Raw genomic sequence first — 20,104 nt, forward strand, 5'->3', positions numbered from 1 at the left:
ATTCTCATTCTGCATTTGAGTGCAAGCTTTGAAGTCAGAAGGACCTGGCTCAAAAACCTAACTCCTTTGGCATGTTACTTGTCTAAGCCTCAGTTTCCTCATTTATAAAGTCAGGGTAATAATGCCTACTTTACCTGTGAGGATGAAGCGAGATAATATAAAGTGCATAGGACCCTGGCTGGCGTATAGGGAGCTCTCGGCAAGTGTGGTGTTAGAACCAAGCAGTTACCAGAGTGGACTTGGGAATCAGATATCTGAGAGTCATACACATACATAGTCATACACGTCACACATCTGTGTAATCTTGTACAATTAAGTCCTCTCTTCCTTCAGGTCCTCAAAAGTATAATAAAGTCTAGGGTTGTGTTGAGACAATTCATTGAAATAATGGGGTTAAGCACTTAGTACCCTGCCTGGTAGGTGGTACCCTCTCAACAGACAATAGTTTCTATTGTAAGGCTCTCTTTCTTGTTTCATCTCCAGGACTCTTTTTTTTTTTTTTTTTTTTGCGCGGTACGCGGGCCTTTCACTGCTGTGGCCTCTCCCGTTGCGGAGCACAGGCTCAACGGCCATGGCTCACGGGCCCAGCCACTCCGCGGCATGTGGGATCCTCCCGGACCGGGGCACGAACCCATGTCCCCCGCATCGGCAGGCGGACGCTCAACCACTGCGCCACCAGGGAAGCCCCCTCCAGGACTCTCTTTATCTTAAGAGCAATCAGTTGGATTTCACACAATTGAATTTACTCTTTCGGAAGGATGTATTTAATATTTCCATCTCCCAGATTCTATTTAAAATTATATTAAAGTTTTTTCTATGTAGACAGTTTTCCCACTTTTTCATTTTTCTCTTTCCTCCAAGAACATGTGTTTCTCTTCTGAATATTGGCAGCACATGGGAGGAAACCCAAATATATTACCAAGGTATCAATTACCCTGTGGCCATTAATAATACAGTTTACACCTGAGAGAGAATTTTTTTTTTGGTTGCCTGGGTCTTCATTGCTGCGCGCGGGCTTTCTCTAGTTGCGGCGAGCGGGGGCTGCTCATTGTGGTGCGGTGGCTTCTCTTATTGCAGAGCACGGGCTCTAGGTGCACGGGCTTCTGTAGTTGCAGCAGGCGGGCCCAGTAGTTGCAGCACGCAGGCCCCAGAGCGCGTGGGCTTCAGTAGTTGAGGCTCAGGCTCAGTAGTTGTGGTGCACGGGCTTAGTTGCCCCATAGCATGTGGGATCGTCCCAGACCAGGGATCAAATCCGTGTCCCCTGCATTGGCAGACGGATTCTTAGCCACTGCGATACACACTTGTGTTTGGGGGAAAACACCACCTATAAATAAATACTCCGTTTCCTTTCACTGCACTGAAGCAGTCGGGATCTTTAATTCTTTTTCCTGCCCAAGTAGCTTTATGATGCTGGGGAGCCATGGTTTTGATTCAGCCATGCTCTCAAAAGTGTATGTTTGTTTTTAGAAGTTTCTTTGAAAGGCTAGATATTCACACTGAAAATTCTCTGTGCCTTTTTTTTTTTTTTGCGGTACGCGGGCCTCTCACTGCTGGGGCCTCTCCCGTTGCGGATCACAGGCTCCAGATGCGCAGGCTCAGCGGCCATGGCTCACGGGCCCAGCCGCTCCGCAGCATGTGGGATCTTCCCAGACCGGAGCACGAACCCACGTCCCCTGCATCGGCAGGCGGACTCTCAACCACTGCGCCACCAGGGAAGCCCTCTATGTGCTTTTGAACAGACCAAAGGGCATTATACTTAGGAGAGAAATTGTTTCTTTGTCTTCAGATGTGTGTCTCAACAAGTTTATCTTATGAACTAGAGAAAAGTCAATTAAAATAGTCATTAAAAAACAACCTTAATTTCATTAGGATATAACAGGCTTATATAGCCTGTTTCTTAACTTTTATTATTTTATTTTTGCCAAACAATCTGTGCAGTATATCAAGCGAGTATTTTTACTTGCCAAATGAATCAGTGATGCAAAATATGAACCGACTTGCTTTAGTTCATTTATAACCCAATAGTAGAAGCAAAAGAACTGCATCTGGGCCTGCTGGCTCCAAACCCACGCTCTTTCTACCAGACTCCCCCTGCAGCCTGGTTTAGACTCATTCAAAAGTACTCATGATTGAACTCAGTTATTGCCTATTTACCATTAAAAACAAAAGCCTCCTGCATATCAGAATTGTGTCATCTCCAGATTGACCGATAATTTACATTTTATTACCTGTGTTTTGAAGTATACATATTGAGGGTCTTTTAAAGGAATCTTAACACCTTGGATTGAGTAGACCCCTTCATGCCCCAGATTGCAATAGCCCTATAGTATGGTGCCTGTTTCCCATAGCTTTCTAGAATAGTTTAGTTATTAGTCAATAGTCTTTGAGTTACAAGTCAGAAAACCAGCTCACACCATCTTAAGCAGAGAAGGGATTGATTGGCTCATGTAAGTGGGATGGTGGCTGTGTTCTAATAGGAGCTCAAATCATTGTTGCCAGGTTTCTTCTGCCCTTGCCTGTGTCCTGCCCATGCTGCTTCCTCCCCAATCCCTCTTCCCTCCCTTTCCCTCTGCTTCCGTCCTACCTCCATCTCTTGTCATAGCTTCTGGCTATGTGTTAACTTAGGGCTCTCCTACTTCAGATGCCTTCTCCTTTGAAGGCTGGTGATTATGGACACAGTAGACCCAGGCTTACGTCATAGCACACAAGCTGCCGCTACTCTCAAAGGGAGAAAATACATCTTTCAGGTTTCATACATTAAAATGAATGAGTGAATGAACTCACAGGAGAACTTATGAGCAGCTTAGTTACTTGCCCACCCTTTTTTTTGTTCAGTTGTGGCAGGACAAGATGCTGTGATTGTCAACCCAAGCAGAATGACTTGGCTCCATGGGAAGAGCCGAAGAGAATATAGTGGGAAGAGTATGTGTGCAGATGAGAATGGCACGTAGCCACTATGATATATGGCTTTTGTGCTTACCTTACACTTTGACTTAGACAATACTATAGTTTTTAATCTTGCCCAGGTGTAAAAGAGATCATTAAAAGGCCTAGGTGGGTATTTTGTAGAAGGTAACATTAATGCTTTGTAGCAGTTATTGTTATATGTTTGATTATTTCTGTGTACTTCTGGGGGTTCATAGTCCGAGGTGGGCCTAGGGTTTATTTCCTATGCCTAATTGTCATGGCAGTTCTTTTCAAACTTGTTTGCTACTATCCTCTGAAAGCCAAGGAAAGTGAATTATATAACCAGGGGCATAGAAAGGCAAGCGAGCATCACATTTATTTGAGGACTCTCATGTTTTATCTAAAACATTGATTCATATTTTGTATTATACTCCATAATTTTCCCATTTAAGTTTAATAAAAGATAAATTTAAAATATTACTTCCTTTTCTCCTAAAGCAACAGAAAATTGGAGAACTCATTAATGCGGACAGTGAGAGCCAGGCATCATTATGAATGAATCTACCCATGCCAAATGAAATTTTTTTTTTAACATCTTTATTGGAGTATAATTGCTTTACAATGGTGGGTTAGTTTCTGCTTTATAACAGAGTGAATCAGTTATACGTATACATATGTTCCCGTATCTCTTCCCTCTTGCATCTCCCTCCTTCCCACCCTCCAAATGAAATTTTAAGGTATAAGGAACATTAATATTTCTGTTTAGTTTAGAATTCAGTTCTCTTTCCAAATGATAGACCATTTGTGAAAATATATCTTCTTAAAAAAAGTCAATTCCAAGATATTTCAATTTCTTATCTCTGTAGTTTTGAGTTTATTCTCCACGGGCCGTGTGTGTGTGTGTGTGTGTGTGTGTGTGTGTGTGTGAAATGTCAATTGTATCTTACACTCTGATTCACAAAGGAAAGTGTTCCCCTAACACGTTTACTTAAGCTTCTCCTAGGAGTCAGGTAACGAATGAATAACCTACTAAACTACATTGTCATTCCAGGAAGATATGCCATGTTCCTTTGATTTTGAGTAATCCAAGGTGAATAGTGCTGGTTGAGAAAAACAGGCTTTTGGAATACTTTTTGGTTAAAATCAGGATTTTTAACATCTTGCCTCACCTTTTAGGGAATTTAGACCTTGGACATAGGCGTTTCTTGGTTATACTAAAAGGTCTCAGCACAGGGTTGGTGTTCTGCTAAATAATAGCTGTAACTTCATAGTAGTTACTTCTCTAAGCCTCAGTTTCTCATCTGAACCATGGAAATAATGATCGTGGCTAACTCACAGTGTTGGTGTGGGGTTTAAATGAAATGTAAAATTGATTGGTATGTGAAAAAAATAATAAGTTTTTAAGTGTTGCTAACTTGTCTATTTACCTGTGTTTAACTTTTCAAGTTAGAATTCCATGATTTTTCTTTGCTCTCTCTTTGTCAAATGAGTGCAATTAGACCATTTAGGTTCTCTAATGGGTTTCCTTTAATATTATGCAGTTAACTAGAGAGTATATATTATTAAAAAACATAGTACATTGACTACATCCACACGTGAATTAAAGACTTACTGGGAGGTAGGAGCTGAAGTATAGTCATAATCAGTATGTTTCCTCTTTCTTAAAAGGAATTACGGCTCATCTCTCTTTGCCCAATGTGAAGCAATGGATAACGCGTGTCAGCAGGTTCTGTGGCTCTATGGAGAGGATAATCAGATAACGGAAGTTGGAACAATGAATCTTTTTCTTTACTGGATAAATGAAGATGGAGGTAATCCACTCAGATTTCAGATCTTGGCTCTTTTTGAGTCATTTTCAGTGGGACTGGAAAGAAAAGAACTAGAACCTTAGAACAAGAGAATAAGTAACACGCTTGCAAAATCTAAGAAATTCTGTGCTTTTGCTGTCCAAGTAAACATGAGTTTGAGTTTACAGCATCTATAAAGATTTTGAGTTTTATTTTTGTTTTTTGGCTTTAGATGTACTTACTACTGAGATGTCAACTGAAGGAATTTATTTATTTATTTATTTTTGGCTGTGTTGGGTCTTCGTTGCTGCGTGTGGGCTTTCTGTAGTTGTGGTGAGCGGGGCCTACTCTTCGCTGCGGTGCACGGGCCTCTCATTGCGGTGGCTTCTCCTGCTGCAGAGCACAGGCTCTAGGCGCGCGGGCCTCAGCAGTTGTGGCACGTGGGCTCAGTAGCTGTGGCTCGCAGGCTCAGTAGTTGTGGCACACGGGCTTAGTTGCTCCGTGGCATGTGGGATCTTCCCGGACCAGGGCTCGAACCCGTGTCGCCTGCATTGGCAGGCAGATTCTTAACCACTGCGCCACCAGGGAAGTCCCAACTGAAGGAATTTAAATCTCCACAATTTGAAGATATGCAGCCTTATCCCCTTTACCATCTTATCATTTTTCCTATCTGAAATCCCTTGCATTTCAATTCAGTGGTTATTTACCATATACTATGTATAAAATGCTGTAGTAATAAACACAGTCTACTGTTTCTACTGATACGAAATTGAGTGTACTCTCTTGTTGTAATTCATTTAACAATCATTGCCCTTTCTGCTTTTTTTTTTTTTTGTGTGTGGTACGCGGGCCTCTCACTGTTGTGGCCTCTGCTGTTGCAGAGCACAGGCTCAGCGGCCATGGCTCACGGGCCCAGCCGCCCCGCGGCTTGTGGGATCTTCCCAGACCGGGGCATGAACCTGTGCCCTTTCTGCATATTTTGACAATACATTAGAAGCCTTCCAGATTTACTCTGGAGCTCAGTTTGAATAAAGAACACTATTTTTAAGGACAGATCGATCTATTTGGGTATTTTTTTAGATTCTGGTTCATTTGAGACTATTAATATATGTTAGTATAAAAATCAGTACTTCTTTGTTACCTTTAATATCCTGAATGCTCACTTTATCCCTCTTTGCGATTAGTGTTTTTAATTAGTTGGCAGAGACCACAGCAGTTCAGTGATGTTTTGGCAAAGTCTATGGTATTAGATTAAATGGTATTTTTCCCAATAATGGAGGGGAAAATACATATATATCCATTTATTTTCATTAGAATTTTAATAGTCAAACAATTTAAAAACATTTTTAGGCCTGTTTACATTCTTTAGGCTGTTCATTTCACAGTACTGAGACAAGAAATGTAAAATGATAAGTTTCTAAATACTTGTGAAGTCTCGGGATTGGTTTTAATTAAAATTGTAAATGAAATTTTAATTTTAAAGCAGCTATAGTAGCCTCTATTGCTCTTTTGTTATTTGGCTGCAAATAGAGGAAAATGGTGGTTCAAATGTGACTGACTTCAGAGCTAATTTGACCATTACTTGCAGAGTTATAAGATGAGCCTTATATTTCGGTCAGAGTTAGAATAAACAGAAGGTGTAGTGAGTACGCCGTGTCCTGGGGTTGACCACTGGTAATCCTTAGCATATGAAAAGCCAGGTATAGATCATATGCTCATTCTTCCATACCTGCTGTTTGTACTTGACACTCTTGAAAAACAAAATTTGTACTGGAATATTTGTGATTTCTAAATTTGAGTTATTTCATATGACCTGTATCAAAAGCCGTGCTTGGGGGCTTCCCTGGTGGCGCAGTGGTTGAGAGTCCGCCTGCCGATGCAGGGGACACGGGTTTGTGCCCCGGTCTGGGAGGATCCCACATGCTGCAGAGCAGCTGGGCCCGTGAGCCATGGCTGCTGAGCCTGCGCGTCCGGAGCCTGTGCTCCGCAACAGGAGAGGCCACAAAAGTGAGAGGACCGCATACCGCAAAAAAACCCCACAAAAAGGCGTGCTTGAAAGTTGACAGCCAGTGTTGGACAGGCAGTATTACTTAGGAGATAATAAATTGATTCAACTCATTCTTTCCACTTGCCCACTGCCATCCCCACCCCCCAGAAAACCCACACAACCCCAAACAAAACCAGTTACATCATACAGAAGTGGCACCATCCTTATTTATGGATGGGAGATGTCAGGATTTAAGCACAGTCTGAATCAGAGCTACATGATTTAACCAGAAACACCAGAAACTGTCCTGATGAAAAATGACCCCTTATGCAAACAGTAATCATGAACCACTTGCACCATGGCTTTTAAAAGTCAGAAGAGAAATGAATGAATTTCTCTCTGGCTCTTATAAAATATACAAGACCTTAAGAGTTATTCTTCAGGTTATGGTTGCGTGAGATAACTTTAGTTCTAATGTGAAGATCCTCCGTCAATTTGAGGCTGTCCACCTGCCAGATCAGATAAAATTTGAAGGAAGGAGAAAGGAAATGGAATAAATGTTTGAACAGTACTCTGAGAGAAGTGAGTAGAATGTCAGGAATAACCTTTGGGCTTAAAAAAAAAAAAAAGACATTGAAGCAACTCCCGTAACTTTGATTTATACCACGTGGCTTTAGGAAAATACAAAGAATAATGTGTTGAAAATCAGAAAGATACTGATTTTCCTCCCCCCCTCCCCAACTTTACCAAAAGCAGAGTTCTTCCCATGAGCACCCACTCTCACTGCTCCTTTGGGACAAGGTGGCTGCCACAGGGCTGTGCACTATTTTGTGGCACTTGGCCTGAAACGCATGTGGTTTTTTGTTCTGTTTGTCTTTGTTTTTGGAGCAGAGAAAGGTTTATTGCAAGGCCATGCAAGGAGGTGAGGTGGCTCATGCCCTGAAAAGCCTCGAGCTCTTTTGTTTTTAAATTGAACTATAGCTGATTTACAATGTTGTGTTAGTTTCAGGTGTACAACAAAGTGATTCAGTTATATATACATATATGTATGTGTGTGTGTATATGTATTCTTTTTCAGATTCTTTCCCCTTATAGGTTATTACAGAATACCGAGTATAGTTCCTTGTGCTATATAGTAGTAGGTCCTTGTTGTTTATCTATTCATGTGGGTTTTGATTCCAGTAACAGCAGCCATGGTTGTAAGATCTCATGGCCCCGTATTCTCCTTTTTTATTCCGTTGATGAGTAATTTAACACACACACTTGCTACTCACTGTTGAGAAAACAGTTTTGTCTTGTACCAGACACTGGAGCTACCTTGAGAGTAAGGCTCAGTTGTGGTTGAGTTCACAGTTGGTTTTGGGAGGCATTTACACTGCCTCTGCTTGGAGTACTCTTCCTGCATGGCTGCTGGCCCCCCTCCTTCAAGTCTTTGCCACATACCCCATTCTCAGTAAGGCTTTCCCTGGATTCCTTAATACCAATCTTAAACTCTCTCCCCCAGCACTCCCCATCGCCTCCCCCCTTTTTCGCCTCCATCATCTGACATACAATTTAATACAGTTGTTTGCCTCTGCTTGTTAGAAAGTAAGCAAGGAGTTACATCGGTTTGGTTCACTGCTGTATCCAAAGTGCTTAGAACAGCCAACGGCACTGATACTGATAGACACTCAGTGTATATTGTTGAACGAATGAAGAATTGTACTGATGGTGTTTGGGGTATTCCTGATTCCCATTAGTGCTTGAATTTGGGAAGTCACAGATGAAGCCAGCTGTTATTGCTTCTAAATCCTTCATCTCCCCAAAATGATTTCTCTGTCAAGAACAAGCTTCATTCGTAGGCTCTCTTTTCCTCCTGTTGAGCAATCTGGAGCCCGTTTTGGCTCTTGTAATCATGTTTGTGGTTGCAGAGGAAAATGAATATTTCTCACCCAAATGTTGTCATGTCATCATCTCTGTCTGGCAACCAGAGAAGCAGATGTTCTGTTCCTTGACCTCAAGCTAGTGGTTCTAGTTTTGGGTGTTAAATATATTTCACAAAACTGCATTTGCACACGAGGGGCCGCTGTTTTCATTTAACTTTATGCCGTCTTAGAGCTCAGCAAGTATTAGGAATGGTCCCGTTTGGGAACACTAGAAGTGTTTGTCTATATGTGTGCAGTGTGTATGCATACGTGTACACACATATAGATCTATACATTTATATAGCCAGCTAGCTTGCTATTGCAAAACACATGTTTATTTTGAGACAAACCCTTCTAAACAAGACAAAAAGTAGCCCTAAGAACATTGCCAAGAACAAATTTTCTTCTTTTGAGAAGTGTTTTTCAGCAGATAAGTTTTAGAAATAAAATTCAAAGAAATCATACTGCTGTATCCTAGCAAAAAGGATTATTCATTTATTTTCTTATTCAAAAACATTTATTACATACCACTCAGGGCCAGGCACATTGCTGAGGGGACACAGGAATGAACATAAGAGTTTCAGTCTTCCAGAGAGCTGGGTTGTCGAGGATGTCTGATGTGGCCACAGTGGAGTGGGTGAGCCCAGACCACAGTTTACGAAAGAAAGGGCGGTGGCCACAGTGTTGGGAGACTTAGGCTCTGGTCCCGACTGGTCCCCAGTGTCACCAACCTTGGCAAGTCACTTATGTTTTTAGGGCCTCAGTTTATCCTTCTATAAAATAAGGATTGAACTAGGTGATTTCTAAAGTCTTTTTTGCCTGCATCAAATGGCTTTGGAGCTCAAAGACTGATTTCTACACTGCTTTAGCTACCCAGTGATCCTTTCCAGCATCCTTGTGAATTCCTCTGCAGACACATGATGGGCAACCCATCATCTGTTACAAGGCTCAACGTGTATATAAAGTGATGGTTGAAGGTTTGAATTTCTCACTAGATTCAGCTTCCTGGGTGCCAGAGGTGAGGAGGAGGGCGGATGTTGAGTACCGGAGGCATCCTTCTTCTGTAAGGAGGCTTTGTGGCTGGCGGACCACACTGACTCCTGCAGACAGGTCATAATGCCAGCCCTCACCATGGTTGGGAGTGTCTGCGGTCATTCTCAGAGTAGACCAGTGTCTGGACCTTGGGTCTGTGAGTCACCCGTGGAGTGTTATTTTGGTTCTTTTTGGATTTCTTTTTTTCCTTCCTTTTTTTTTTTGAATTTATTTATTTAGTTTTGGCTGCGTTGGGTCTTCGTTGCTGGGTGCAGGCTTTCTCTAGTTGTGGCGAGCGGGGGCTACTCTTTGTTGCGGTGTGCAGGTTTCTCACTGCCGTGGCTTCTCTTGTTGCGGAGCACGGGCTCTAGGCTTGCGGGCTCAGTAGTTGTGATTTGCAGGCTCTAGAGCGCAGGCTCAGTAGTTGTGGCTCACGGGCTTAGTCGCTCTGCGGCATGTGAGATCTTCCCGGACCAGGGCTCGAACCCGTGTCCCCTACATTGGCAGGCAGATTCTTAACCACTGTACCACCAGGGAAGCCCCTTCTCTATTATTTCTTTGTTAGCCATACATGCCTGAGCCCACTCTGAGCCCATTACATCTGAATCTCAGAGGGTGAAGTCAACATCTCCATATTTGATGTGGATACTTCACCAGGCTTGAAAATCACTCTGGATAGACTTGTCAAAGGCCAGTGTGGGAGCAGTGATGGCCTGAGTGGGCACGGACACCTCTTAGGGCTGGGTTTCTCCACAGTATTCATAGAAGGTTTGGTAATGCCCAGTGTTTCTGAGTAAGGGTCTATCTACATTATCCTAATTACTAACCAGCTTTAATCCACTGAGGTAAATTTTGACTTTGGAATGTTCCTCTTAAGAGTATTTTATAACTCTTACTGTTTGTTAGTGGGAAGCCATCTCATTTTTCACAGGTTAAGGATAAATTGAAGGTGGTAGGATGACTGATCTCCTTTCTTGTTCCTTTTTTTTTTTTTTTAAACATAAGGATCTACCTGAAGTATGAGTTGATTTGGAAAGTTTGACAATGCAGAACAGTGACCTCCTTTTCATGTTTACTACCAGTGAAATTGCAAGAAACTTTTTTTTTTTTTAGTGGCTGTTGATAAAAGGCATGGCTAATAAAGTTTGAAACTATTCCAATTTCTAATTGACAGAGGAAGAACTGGCAACTCCTCCGCTAGATGGCATCATTCTTCCAGGAGTGACAAGGCAGAGCATCCTGGACCTGGCACACAAGTGGGTGGGTGCCTTTGACATGAACCACTTTTATAAGCATGGAACAAAAAGTAATCAAAAAAAGTCCAGCATAGTATTGAAATAATATCCTGTAGTTCCAACCAATGCTGTCTAATCTTTAAATCTTAACTTGAGTGAAAAGAACTCTTCTAGAAGGACTGTCTTGGTGAGACTATCAAGTAAGTATTGTCTGTAGGGAGGGCAGGCAGAAACCAGTTCAGCAGGTCGTCATAGTGAAGAAGTATTCTAGTACTAGTCTCAAGCTTTATACCAGGTGTCTCCTACCGACTCATCTGGTTTATCCTCCGAGGGCTTCCTTTTCACCGGCCTTTAACTTTTCAAGTCTGAGTGTGTTGTTTCCAAATGGCAGTGGTACGTAGTCCTTCCCTTTTTCTGTTTATTCCAGTGTAACCGTGCTAGAAGTTAAAGAATTTTACTGACATATAAATGCTTACTAACATGACAGTATTAGTTTCACGGCCTTCTTTCTCCCTCCTTCCTGCCCCCGTCCTCCCAAATTCACATACATGCTTATTTTAACATCTAACCATTCAAGCAAATGTAAAGTTGTTTTCAGTAGCCTTTCTGATTCAAGTGACACAGGCACGTGTGTTAAACCATTCGGTATTGGAAGTGACTTAGCATATTCAAGATGAATACTGAATGAGTTGATTAATCTGGCAAAGGTTCCTGGATGGGACTTTTGACCCATGTATTGAAATGGTCTCCAAGGGACAAGAAAAGGCTTTGAGCAGACTGTGGTGAAACAGTGCTAATAGGACAAATGTTTAGAAACACACACGTCTACGAGAGTACAGTTTCTCTGGAAAAGGCTTCGGAAATAGAGAAAACGTGCTATAAATAATTCTCAAAACCCTGAAGTAGACAAGACCCAACTGCCGCATGCTGGCTGGCGCATTGGGCATGACATTTACAAACTGTTGGTATAATTTCAAACAGCTTGCCCTGTCCTAATTGTGTTTTCAATTGGAAAGATGTATTTTCCAAGCTCAGTGATTTTTGTTTTATTAAAGAAAAAAATCAACCAAGTACAGAAGGTTTGATGAGAAGGTCCAAGTGGAAATTCCCCCACGCTAATGATTTGCTAGCATGAAAAATAGGTTATTATAGAGGAAGTTTCTTCCTGACTCCTTAGCTATAATTTATTTTTAAAACTGTGAGACACAAATGCCAAGAGGCACGCGGGGGGTTACCACTGTTTGCCAGGTAGGGGAAATTGTCCAAAAATAAGTGAGGGTGAGCAGAGTAAAAAGAATTCTGTTTATGTACAAGAGATTTTTTTTTCTTTTCTTTTCTTTTCCACAACGCAGAACTCAGCTTGTTCTCACTTGGCTGATTTGCTGGACTTTATTTATTTATTTGCCTTTGTACAACTTAATTGCAATCGCAGACTGAGATAGGTTGAAACTTATAAAAAGCCATATTTCTGTTGCAGGCGTATTTCCCTACCCTTCCAAATATACTTACACCATGATGCATGCTTCTAATATTTTGAATCTTTCCAAGGGCTGTGATTTCCATTTTTATCTATTGTGGATTTGTAGATTTTAAAAAATACTCTCATCTTATTTTTTAAAAATGTATTCATTCTTTGTTGCCCTTAATTCAGATAGCCTCCTGACTAGCTTTGAACTTTAACCACTAACATAGGAGAATGAGAGTTAAACAGATTAAAGAATGGGTATTAAACAGATAGTTTAAACATAGCTTAAAAGCATCAGATTTTTTTTTCCACTTCCTATCCTTGAGCAAATAAATAGTTCAGCTGAAGTCGATGAGCGGGTATACCAGTAATTCTATGATTCAAATCAACCTAATACAGCACCAGAGAGAAGGAAGAGGATTGCTGCTGTGAAGTGGACTGAATCCGTGAATTTAGGAAGAAAAAATATACAATGTAATTTCTCAAATAAAGTCCAAATACATTATGTTTTAAAGTAATGAAATGTTTCAGATATTTAAATTCAGTCTCTGTTTCTACTCCATAAAAGAAACAGTAGAAAGAGGACCAAATTTGGAGCCAGTCATTTTCAGACCTGAGTTCAAATGCAGTTTCTGCCATTTACTAGCTGTGTGGCCTTCAGGGTGTCACTCAGCCTCCTTGAACTTTAATTTCCTCATCTGTAAAATGGGGATGATATTACCCACCTTAAAAATTAGAGAACGTGGCATGTGGTGGATGCTCGATAAATGGTGGCTATAATTATTAATATTAGATAATAATATATTTTCTCTTATGATAAATAGAGTTTAGAATGCACATTAAGTAGCACTTGGGGTGCATCAACTTGTGAGACTTTGGCCATGATAACAAATAAAAGGCAGAAAAGCAGGCATGTATTAAAACATACCATGTACTCTGTCATGCTGATCTTATATTTTCTATTCTCATCATCTCATTTAAAGATGCTGTGACCTTGGAGTAGGTTGCTTAGCATCTCAGGGTGTTTCTCAATAGGATGGTGTCAATCTCTCCACCTTTCCCTCTAAGGACAATTATGACATTATCTGAGTTCAGTCAGAATGTAAAGTAGAATGGTCCGTACCACCGGGCATTTTTTGTATGCCTTTTCCTTAAAAATATATTTATTTTTATTTCTATTCCAAACAGGGAGAATTTAAGGTGTCAGAGAGGTACCTCACCATGGACGACCTGAACACAGCCGTGGAGGAGAACCGCGTGAGGGAGATGTTTGGTTCTGGTACCGCCTGTGTTGTTTGCCCAGTTTCGAATATACTGTACAAGGGTGAGGTAAGACACTGTTTCTTCACTTCCTATCATTTTCAAACATTTGCGTGTAATTTAATTCTTTAAATATGTGGACAAAGTGCTAGTTGGACCCAGGATGCGAAGGATTTTTTAAATAACTTAGCGTTCTGTTAACTGTGGCAGTTTGTCCCGATGAACTTGTGTTAGCAAATGACTTACTCATCTTTCCAGTGGTTTCCTGTAAACTCCAACAGTTTTGTCCTTCGTTATCATACCTGCCTTACATCAGTTTAGGGATTGGAGATGTACCATTAGACTTACACTTATTTCTTTCTATCATCTCACTAAGGAAGGTTTTACAACTAAGTGAAATTTCAGTCTCTGGTTTCCAAAAGTACTTCTGAACTACTGGAGTAGGAATAGCAAATTATTAAAGGAAACTCATTTGAATGATCAACTCCTACATTTTTCATCTTCATCATCGTCATCATCATTAATTAGACCACTTCATAAAAAATTTTCATTTGGCAAACCTCATGGCATTTACTAAAATCTTTCAGAAGGAATTCAAGCATTTAGTTAGAAGAAATTTCCTCCTAGTAAATTAATCTTGTTTATATGTGATGTAGATCCATTTTCTTGTTAGTTTTTTTACTTTCCTCTTTACAACACACTCCAATACTTATGGTTAACATCATCATCTAACTTCATAATTCGGAGGCATGTGGGCATTATTTTTATAATGTGAATTGGCTTAAATTACTCATAATAAATACAAATGCTTATTGGTTTTGGGGGCTTTTGTTTGTTTTGTTTTCTTTTTATTTTTGGCTGCATTGGGTTTTCGTTGCTGCGTGTGTGCTTTCTCTTGTTGCGGCGAGCGGGTTCTCATTGCAGTGGATTCCCTTGTTGCAGAGCTCGGGCTCTAGGCCCGTGGGCTTCAGTAGATGTGGCACATGGGCTCAGTAGCTGTGGCTCACAGGCTCTAGAGCACAGGCTCAGTAGTGGTGGTGCACGGGCTTAGCTGCTCCGTGGCATGGGATCTTCCCGGACCAGGGCTCGAACCTGTGTCCCCTGCATTGGCAGGCAGATTCTTAACCAGTGCACCACCAGGGAAGTCGCTTCTATTGGTCTTTTTTTTTTTTTTTGACATTTTTATTGGAGTATAATTGCTTTACAATGGTGTGTTAGTTTCTGCTTTATAACAAAGTGAATCAATTATACATATACATATATCCCCATATCTCTTCCCTCTTGCGTCTCCCTCCCTCCCACCCTCCCTATCCCACTGTTCCAGCTGGTCACAAAGCACGGAGCTGATCTCCCTGTACTATGCGACGGCTTCCCACTAACTATCTATTTTACATGCCACTCTCTCACTTCGCCCCAGCTTACCCTTCCCCCTCCCCGTGTCTTCAAGTCCATTCTCTAGTAGGTCTGTGTCTTTATTCCTGTCTTGCCCCTAGATTCTTCATGACCTTTTTTTTTTTTTTTAAGATTCCATATATATGTGTTAGCATATGGTATTTGTTTTTCTCTTTCTGACTTATTCACTCTGTAGGACAGACTCTAGGTCCATCCACCTAACTACAAATAACTCAATTTCATTTCTTTTTATGGCTGAGTAATGTTCCATTGTATATATGTGCCACATCTTCTTTATCCATTCATCTGTCAATGGACACTTAGGTTGCACCCATGTCCTGGCTATTGTAAATAGTGTCTCAGTGAATATTGGGGTGCATGTGTCTTTTTGAATTATGGTTTTCTCTGGGTATATGCCCAGTAATGGGATTGCTGTATCATAACGTAGCTCTGTTCTTAGTTTTTTAAGGAACCTCCATACTGTTCTCCATAGTGGCAGTATCAATTTACATTCCCACAAACAGTGCAAGAGGGTTCCCTTTTCTCCACACCCTCTCCAGCATTTATTGTTTGTAGATTTTTTGATGATGGCCATTCTAACTGGTGTGAGGTGATACCTCATTGTAGTTTTGATTTGCATTTCTCTAGTGATTAGTGATGTTGAGCATCCTTTCATGCATTTGTTGGCAATCTGTATATCTTCTTTGGAGAAATGTCTGTTTAGGTCTTCTGCCCATTTTTGGATTGGGTTCTTTGTCTTTTTGATGTTGAGCTACATGAGCTGCTTGTATATTTTGGAGATTAATCCTTTGTCAATTGCTTCGTTTGCAAATATTTTCTCCCATTCTGAGGGTTGTCTTTTCATCTTGTTTATGGTTTCCTTTGCTGTGCAAAAGCTTTTAAGTTTCATTAGGTCCCATTTGTTTATTTTTGTTTTTATTTCCATTTCTCTAGGAGCTGGGTCAAAAAGGGTCTTGCTGTGATTTATGTCATAGGGTGTTCTGTGTATGTTTTCCTCTAAGAGTTTTATAGTGTCTGGCCTTACACTTAAGCCTTTAATCCATTTTGAGATTATTTTTGTGTATGGTGTTAGGGAGTGTTCTAATTTCATTCCTGTACATGTAGCTGTCCAATTTTCCCAGCACCACTTATTAAAGAGGCTGTCTTTTCTCCATTGTATATTCTTGCCTCCTTTTTCAAAGATAAGGTGACCATATGTGCATGGGTTTATCTCTATTCTACTGGTTTTTTTTTTTTTTTTTTTTTTTTTGCGGTACACAGGCCTCTCACTGTTGTGGCCTCTCCCGTTGCAGAGCACAGGCTCTGGACGCACAGGCTCAGCGGCCATGGCTCACGGGCCCAGCCGCTCTGCGGCATGTGGGATCTTCCCAGACCGGGGGACAAACCCGTGTCCCCTGCACTGGCAGGCGGACTCTCAACCACTGCGCCACCAGGGAAGCCCCTATTCTATTGGTTTTTAAATTCAACATTATAATTATTTTTTCCTCAGCTGGGTGGATTGATTTTTTTTTTCCGCTAATTTTAATGGTGGTTGCTTGATTGCTTGAGATGTTCAAACTTGGCTCCTGACATAATTCCATCTACAGATTGATTTTTCAAGGGAGATGAATTATTCTATTATATATGAATGCTTACACTGATTATAAAGCTACTGTTTCACATTTTACTATGGTAGTATCTAGGTAATATATTATCAGTCCACTTTTTAAATGAACTAAAGTTGTCATTAGGTCAGATTTTTAAAGTCCAGTTATTCTCCTCTAGAAGTAAGTTAATAAAGTTTAACACATTTTTATGGTTTTGTTTTAGGGAGCCATTCAGAGCCAAAAGGTACATTGAATTATCCTATTATCCTAAAGGGCATAATAAGAAAAGTAAGAGTACGGACTCTCTACTAAAATCAAACTATGAAAAGCCTGCAAGCCAGCGAGGCATGATTGGGCATGACTCAAAGTATAAATTAGGGCACATAAAATCTCTGTGCCCTGAATTTAACCATGCTGTCCAACTTCGTGGAATTTGTGGCCCCTGGAAGTTTGGCTTAGAACAGACAGATTTGGCAACCCCTTTTGTGAAGATACGGACTTGCTTCAATTTATGTTCCTGAAATGACTTGCTTTAATTTGCGGCACACTGTCTTTTGAGGTCTCATTCCCTGCCAAGAGCGTTAGATGTGGAGGCTAATCATTCATCCTCGTAGATTCTCAGGATGCTGGAAGAGGTAGGGTTCTTTAAGTTTAGCCCCTATTCTAGGTACCCCTGCTTCTCATTGGTTCCTCACATCAGCCCGAAGACTGGCATATAAACCAGTTATGCCCTGAAATCAGTTGGTAGGAAACGAACAACCTATCACTGGCTAGTTCATTTTTATTCAAATTCAGAATAGAAAAGAATCTTCGGCATAAGGAGCTAGCATCCATAATGAGGTTACCATAGTGCCATTCCTTATTTCAGTAAAACTGCTGAGTTTCTTACTTGTTGTTACTGTGTACGTGGATATCCTCAAATGATTTCGTGTCTGGTTTTCTTTCATAGACTATACACATCCCAACTATGGAGAATGGGCCTAAGCTTGCAAGCCGCATCTTGGACAAATTGACTGATATTCAGGTAAGGGCTTCTATTTTTAAAATGCTGTCTTTTTTTCATTCAAAGCCTAGAACCAAATCATACTTCTCTCAGTGGAGAGAAGAGAGTAAGTGCTACCATCTGAGGTCAACAAATTAAATTTAAGGAAGATGTTCCCAATAGTATAGTATGTGTGGGCATGAGCAAAGCAGAAATGAGTAAAAAGATACACAGTTTAAAAAAAAAAAAAAAAAGGGGCTTCCCTGGTGGCGCAGTGGTTGAGAGTCCGCCTGCCGATGCAGGGGACACGGGTTCGTGCCCCGGTCTGGGAGGATCCCACATGCCGCGGAGCGGCTGGGCCCGTGAGCCATGGCCGCTGAGCCTGCGCGTCCGGAGCCTGTCCTCCGCAACGGGAGAGGCCACAACAGTGAGAGGCCCGCGTAACGCATAAAAAAAAAAAAAAAAAAAAAAAAAAGGAAGGAAAGAAGGGGAAAATATATATATATATATATATATATAGTCAGGGACTCAATTACTTAACATTTTTAAAAAGTATATAAATTTTGATAACACTTAAAAATCTCATGAAAAGTATAACAGACTTCTTATAAAAGAAAAGACTTTAAAGTAGAAGAAAGCACAGAAAAAAACTAATATTACCTGTGATTACATCACAGATAAAATCACTTAACTTTTGATATCTCAACTTTCAGTATTTTGTAAGCACTCAATGTATTTTTAGATAGATATTTTTCTGACAGTGGGATCGTACGTAATTTTGTTAACCTGCTTTTTTTCAATTAATAAATCATTTGCTTTTTCGTATCAATAAATTTTAAAATTCTACATATAAAGTTTAATTAAATTCCACTATGTTGTATACCATAATTTTTAAAGAAATCTTATTGAACATTTAAGTTGTTGGAAATTCTTTCACCATTATAAACAGTGCATCCTTGATTTCTTCCTTAGGATAAATTCCTGGGATTGTAATTATCAGGTCAAAGAGTGTGCACACCTATTTTTTAATACTGCTAACTTTGTTTTGCCTATTTTTTCTGAGCAACAATCTACAGTAATGTCATCAGGCAGTTAAGCGTCTTTCTAGGTAGACATATCGTATACCAGGTAAACCTGGGTCACCTGTAAAAGATATTGTTCTAAAGTTTGCTGAGCCCGGATGCCATCGTTGCCAGTCAGTGAAAATACCCGAGGGAGCTGAGATTCATATTGAAATGTGAAATAAAGTTTGATAGATTGGGTGACATCAAATGGTGTGGGGTCTTAAAAAGTAAGCAAAAATGTAAAGTTGGTTGGGAAAGCAGCAGGTCCCTACAGAGAACTTTGGATGAAAATGCTATTTTTTGAAGACTTAGCAACTTTTATGCAAAATTTATAGCATTAAAAGAAAAGAATTATTGTGCTTTTAGAACCAATGAGTTGTCTTACACTCTTCAATAGAAGTGTTCTATAGGAATTTTCTGTAAGCTAAATAAAGGAATATCTTAACATTGAAGACTTAAAATTTATTCAGAGTTGGTTTCTACATAGAACCAATCCAAAGTAATTCGAAGAAATTTAATAAAAATTTCTGCATGCATGGTTCATGTATTTTTATTTTTAGAGTTGTCTGGATAAGATTACAGAAGCCAGGAATGTAGCTGAGGGAAGTGAATGCTTTTGATTCATTCATTCAACAGATACATAGTATTGAGCACAAACTGTGTGCCAGAGGCAGTTCCAGGTGCTGGTGATAGAGTAGTGGAAAAAGTGACCGAAAAACTGGAGAGGTCAAAGCACACTGATATAGACGCAAGACAAATTTATTCAATTTAAATGTGAGACCGTATCAAAAGGTTTAAAAATAAAAGTTATATATATGATGCAGAAAATGAGAAGAAATAGACCATTTTCCTCTTACCTGTGTATATGCTCTATATAACTTGGTGCTTGTGGCCAAGAAGTTAATACTCTAGGTAGTAAAGTATAAATGGTAGTAACACTAAAAACTAATGATACGTTCAGAGCTTCACACTGAACAAGGAAACAAGGGGATACATGAGATAATACAAGGATTCTGAATTAAACTGCAAACCAGAAGCACCAAATCTGTTCCAAATTGTTAAGTAACAAAGGACCATCCATTTGGAATCTAAGACCACCACTTTCTTCTTCTTCAATTATTTTGTGCCTGTGGGCATGGAACCTACAGTTTCGAAATCACTCTCTTACAAGCTGGCAAATTGGTGCTGTCAGCCAAGCTACTAAATTGTCTGTTTCTCTCCAAGAAAAATAATTGAAGTATAATTATTGAGGAAGAAGCGTAGAATTGCATCATGTTTTACATTTGATCTCTTTGACATTGCATGGAAAGGTGATGTTTCCTCCAAAGTGCTCTGGTGAATTGAAGAAGAGAGCAACAATAACCAAGAAACCTCAAGGTTCCTACAGTGTGACCTAGAGGGAAGATACCTTCTTAACCACAGATCTGATTTTTATTTGACTTGTGTACTTCTGTATACAAGTAAGAATCTCTGAGGTTGAGT

At 40.2% G+C, this 20,104-nt stretch overlaps 1 protein-coding gene across 5 annotated transcripts in view; it reads left to right on the forward strand.

Annotated features, from left to right (window-relative positions):
- Positions 1 to 20,104, forward strand: part of BCAT1 (branched chain amino acid transaminase 1) — a 109,379-nt gene that overhangs the window by 76,551 nt on the left and 12,724 nt on the right. For all 5 annotated transcript variants that reach the window (XM_032645898.1, XM_032645896.1, XM_032645897.1 and 2 more), the window contains 4 exons: positions 4,576 to 4,718; positions 10,792 to 10,877; positions 13,506 to 13,646; positions 17,526 to 17,600. In XM_032645898.1, the coding sequence (XP_032501789.1) occupies positions 4,576 to 4,718; positions 10,792 to 10,877; positions 13,506 to 13,646; positions 17,526 to 17,600 (445 nt within the window). The remainder of the gene's footprint in view (positions 1 to 4,575; positions 4,719 to 10,791; positions 10,878 to 13,505; positions 13,647 to 17,525; positions 17,601 to 20,104) is intronic.

Source organism: Phocoena sinus, chromosome 10 (assembly GCF_008692025.1).
Source record: "Phocoena sinus isolate mPhoSin1 chromosome 10, mPhoSin1.pri, whole genome shotgun sequence".
NCBI lineage: Eukaryota > Metazoa > Chordata > Mammalia > Artiodactyla > Phocoenidae > Phocoena > Phocoena sinus.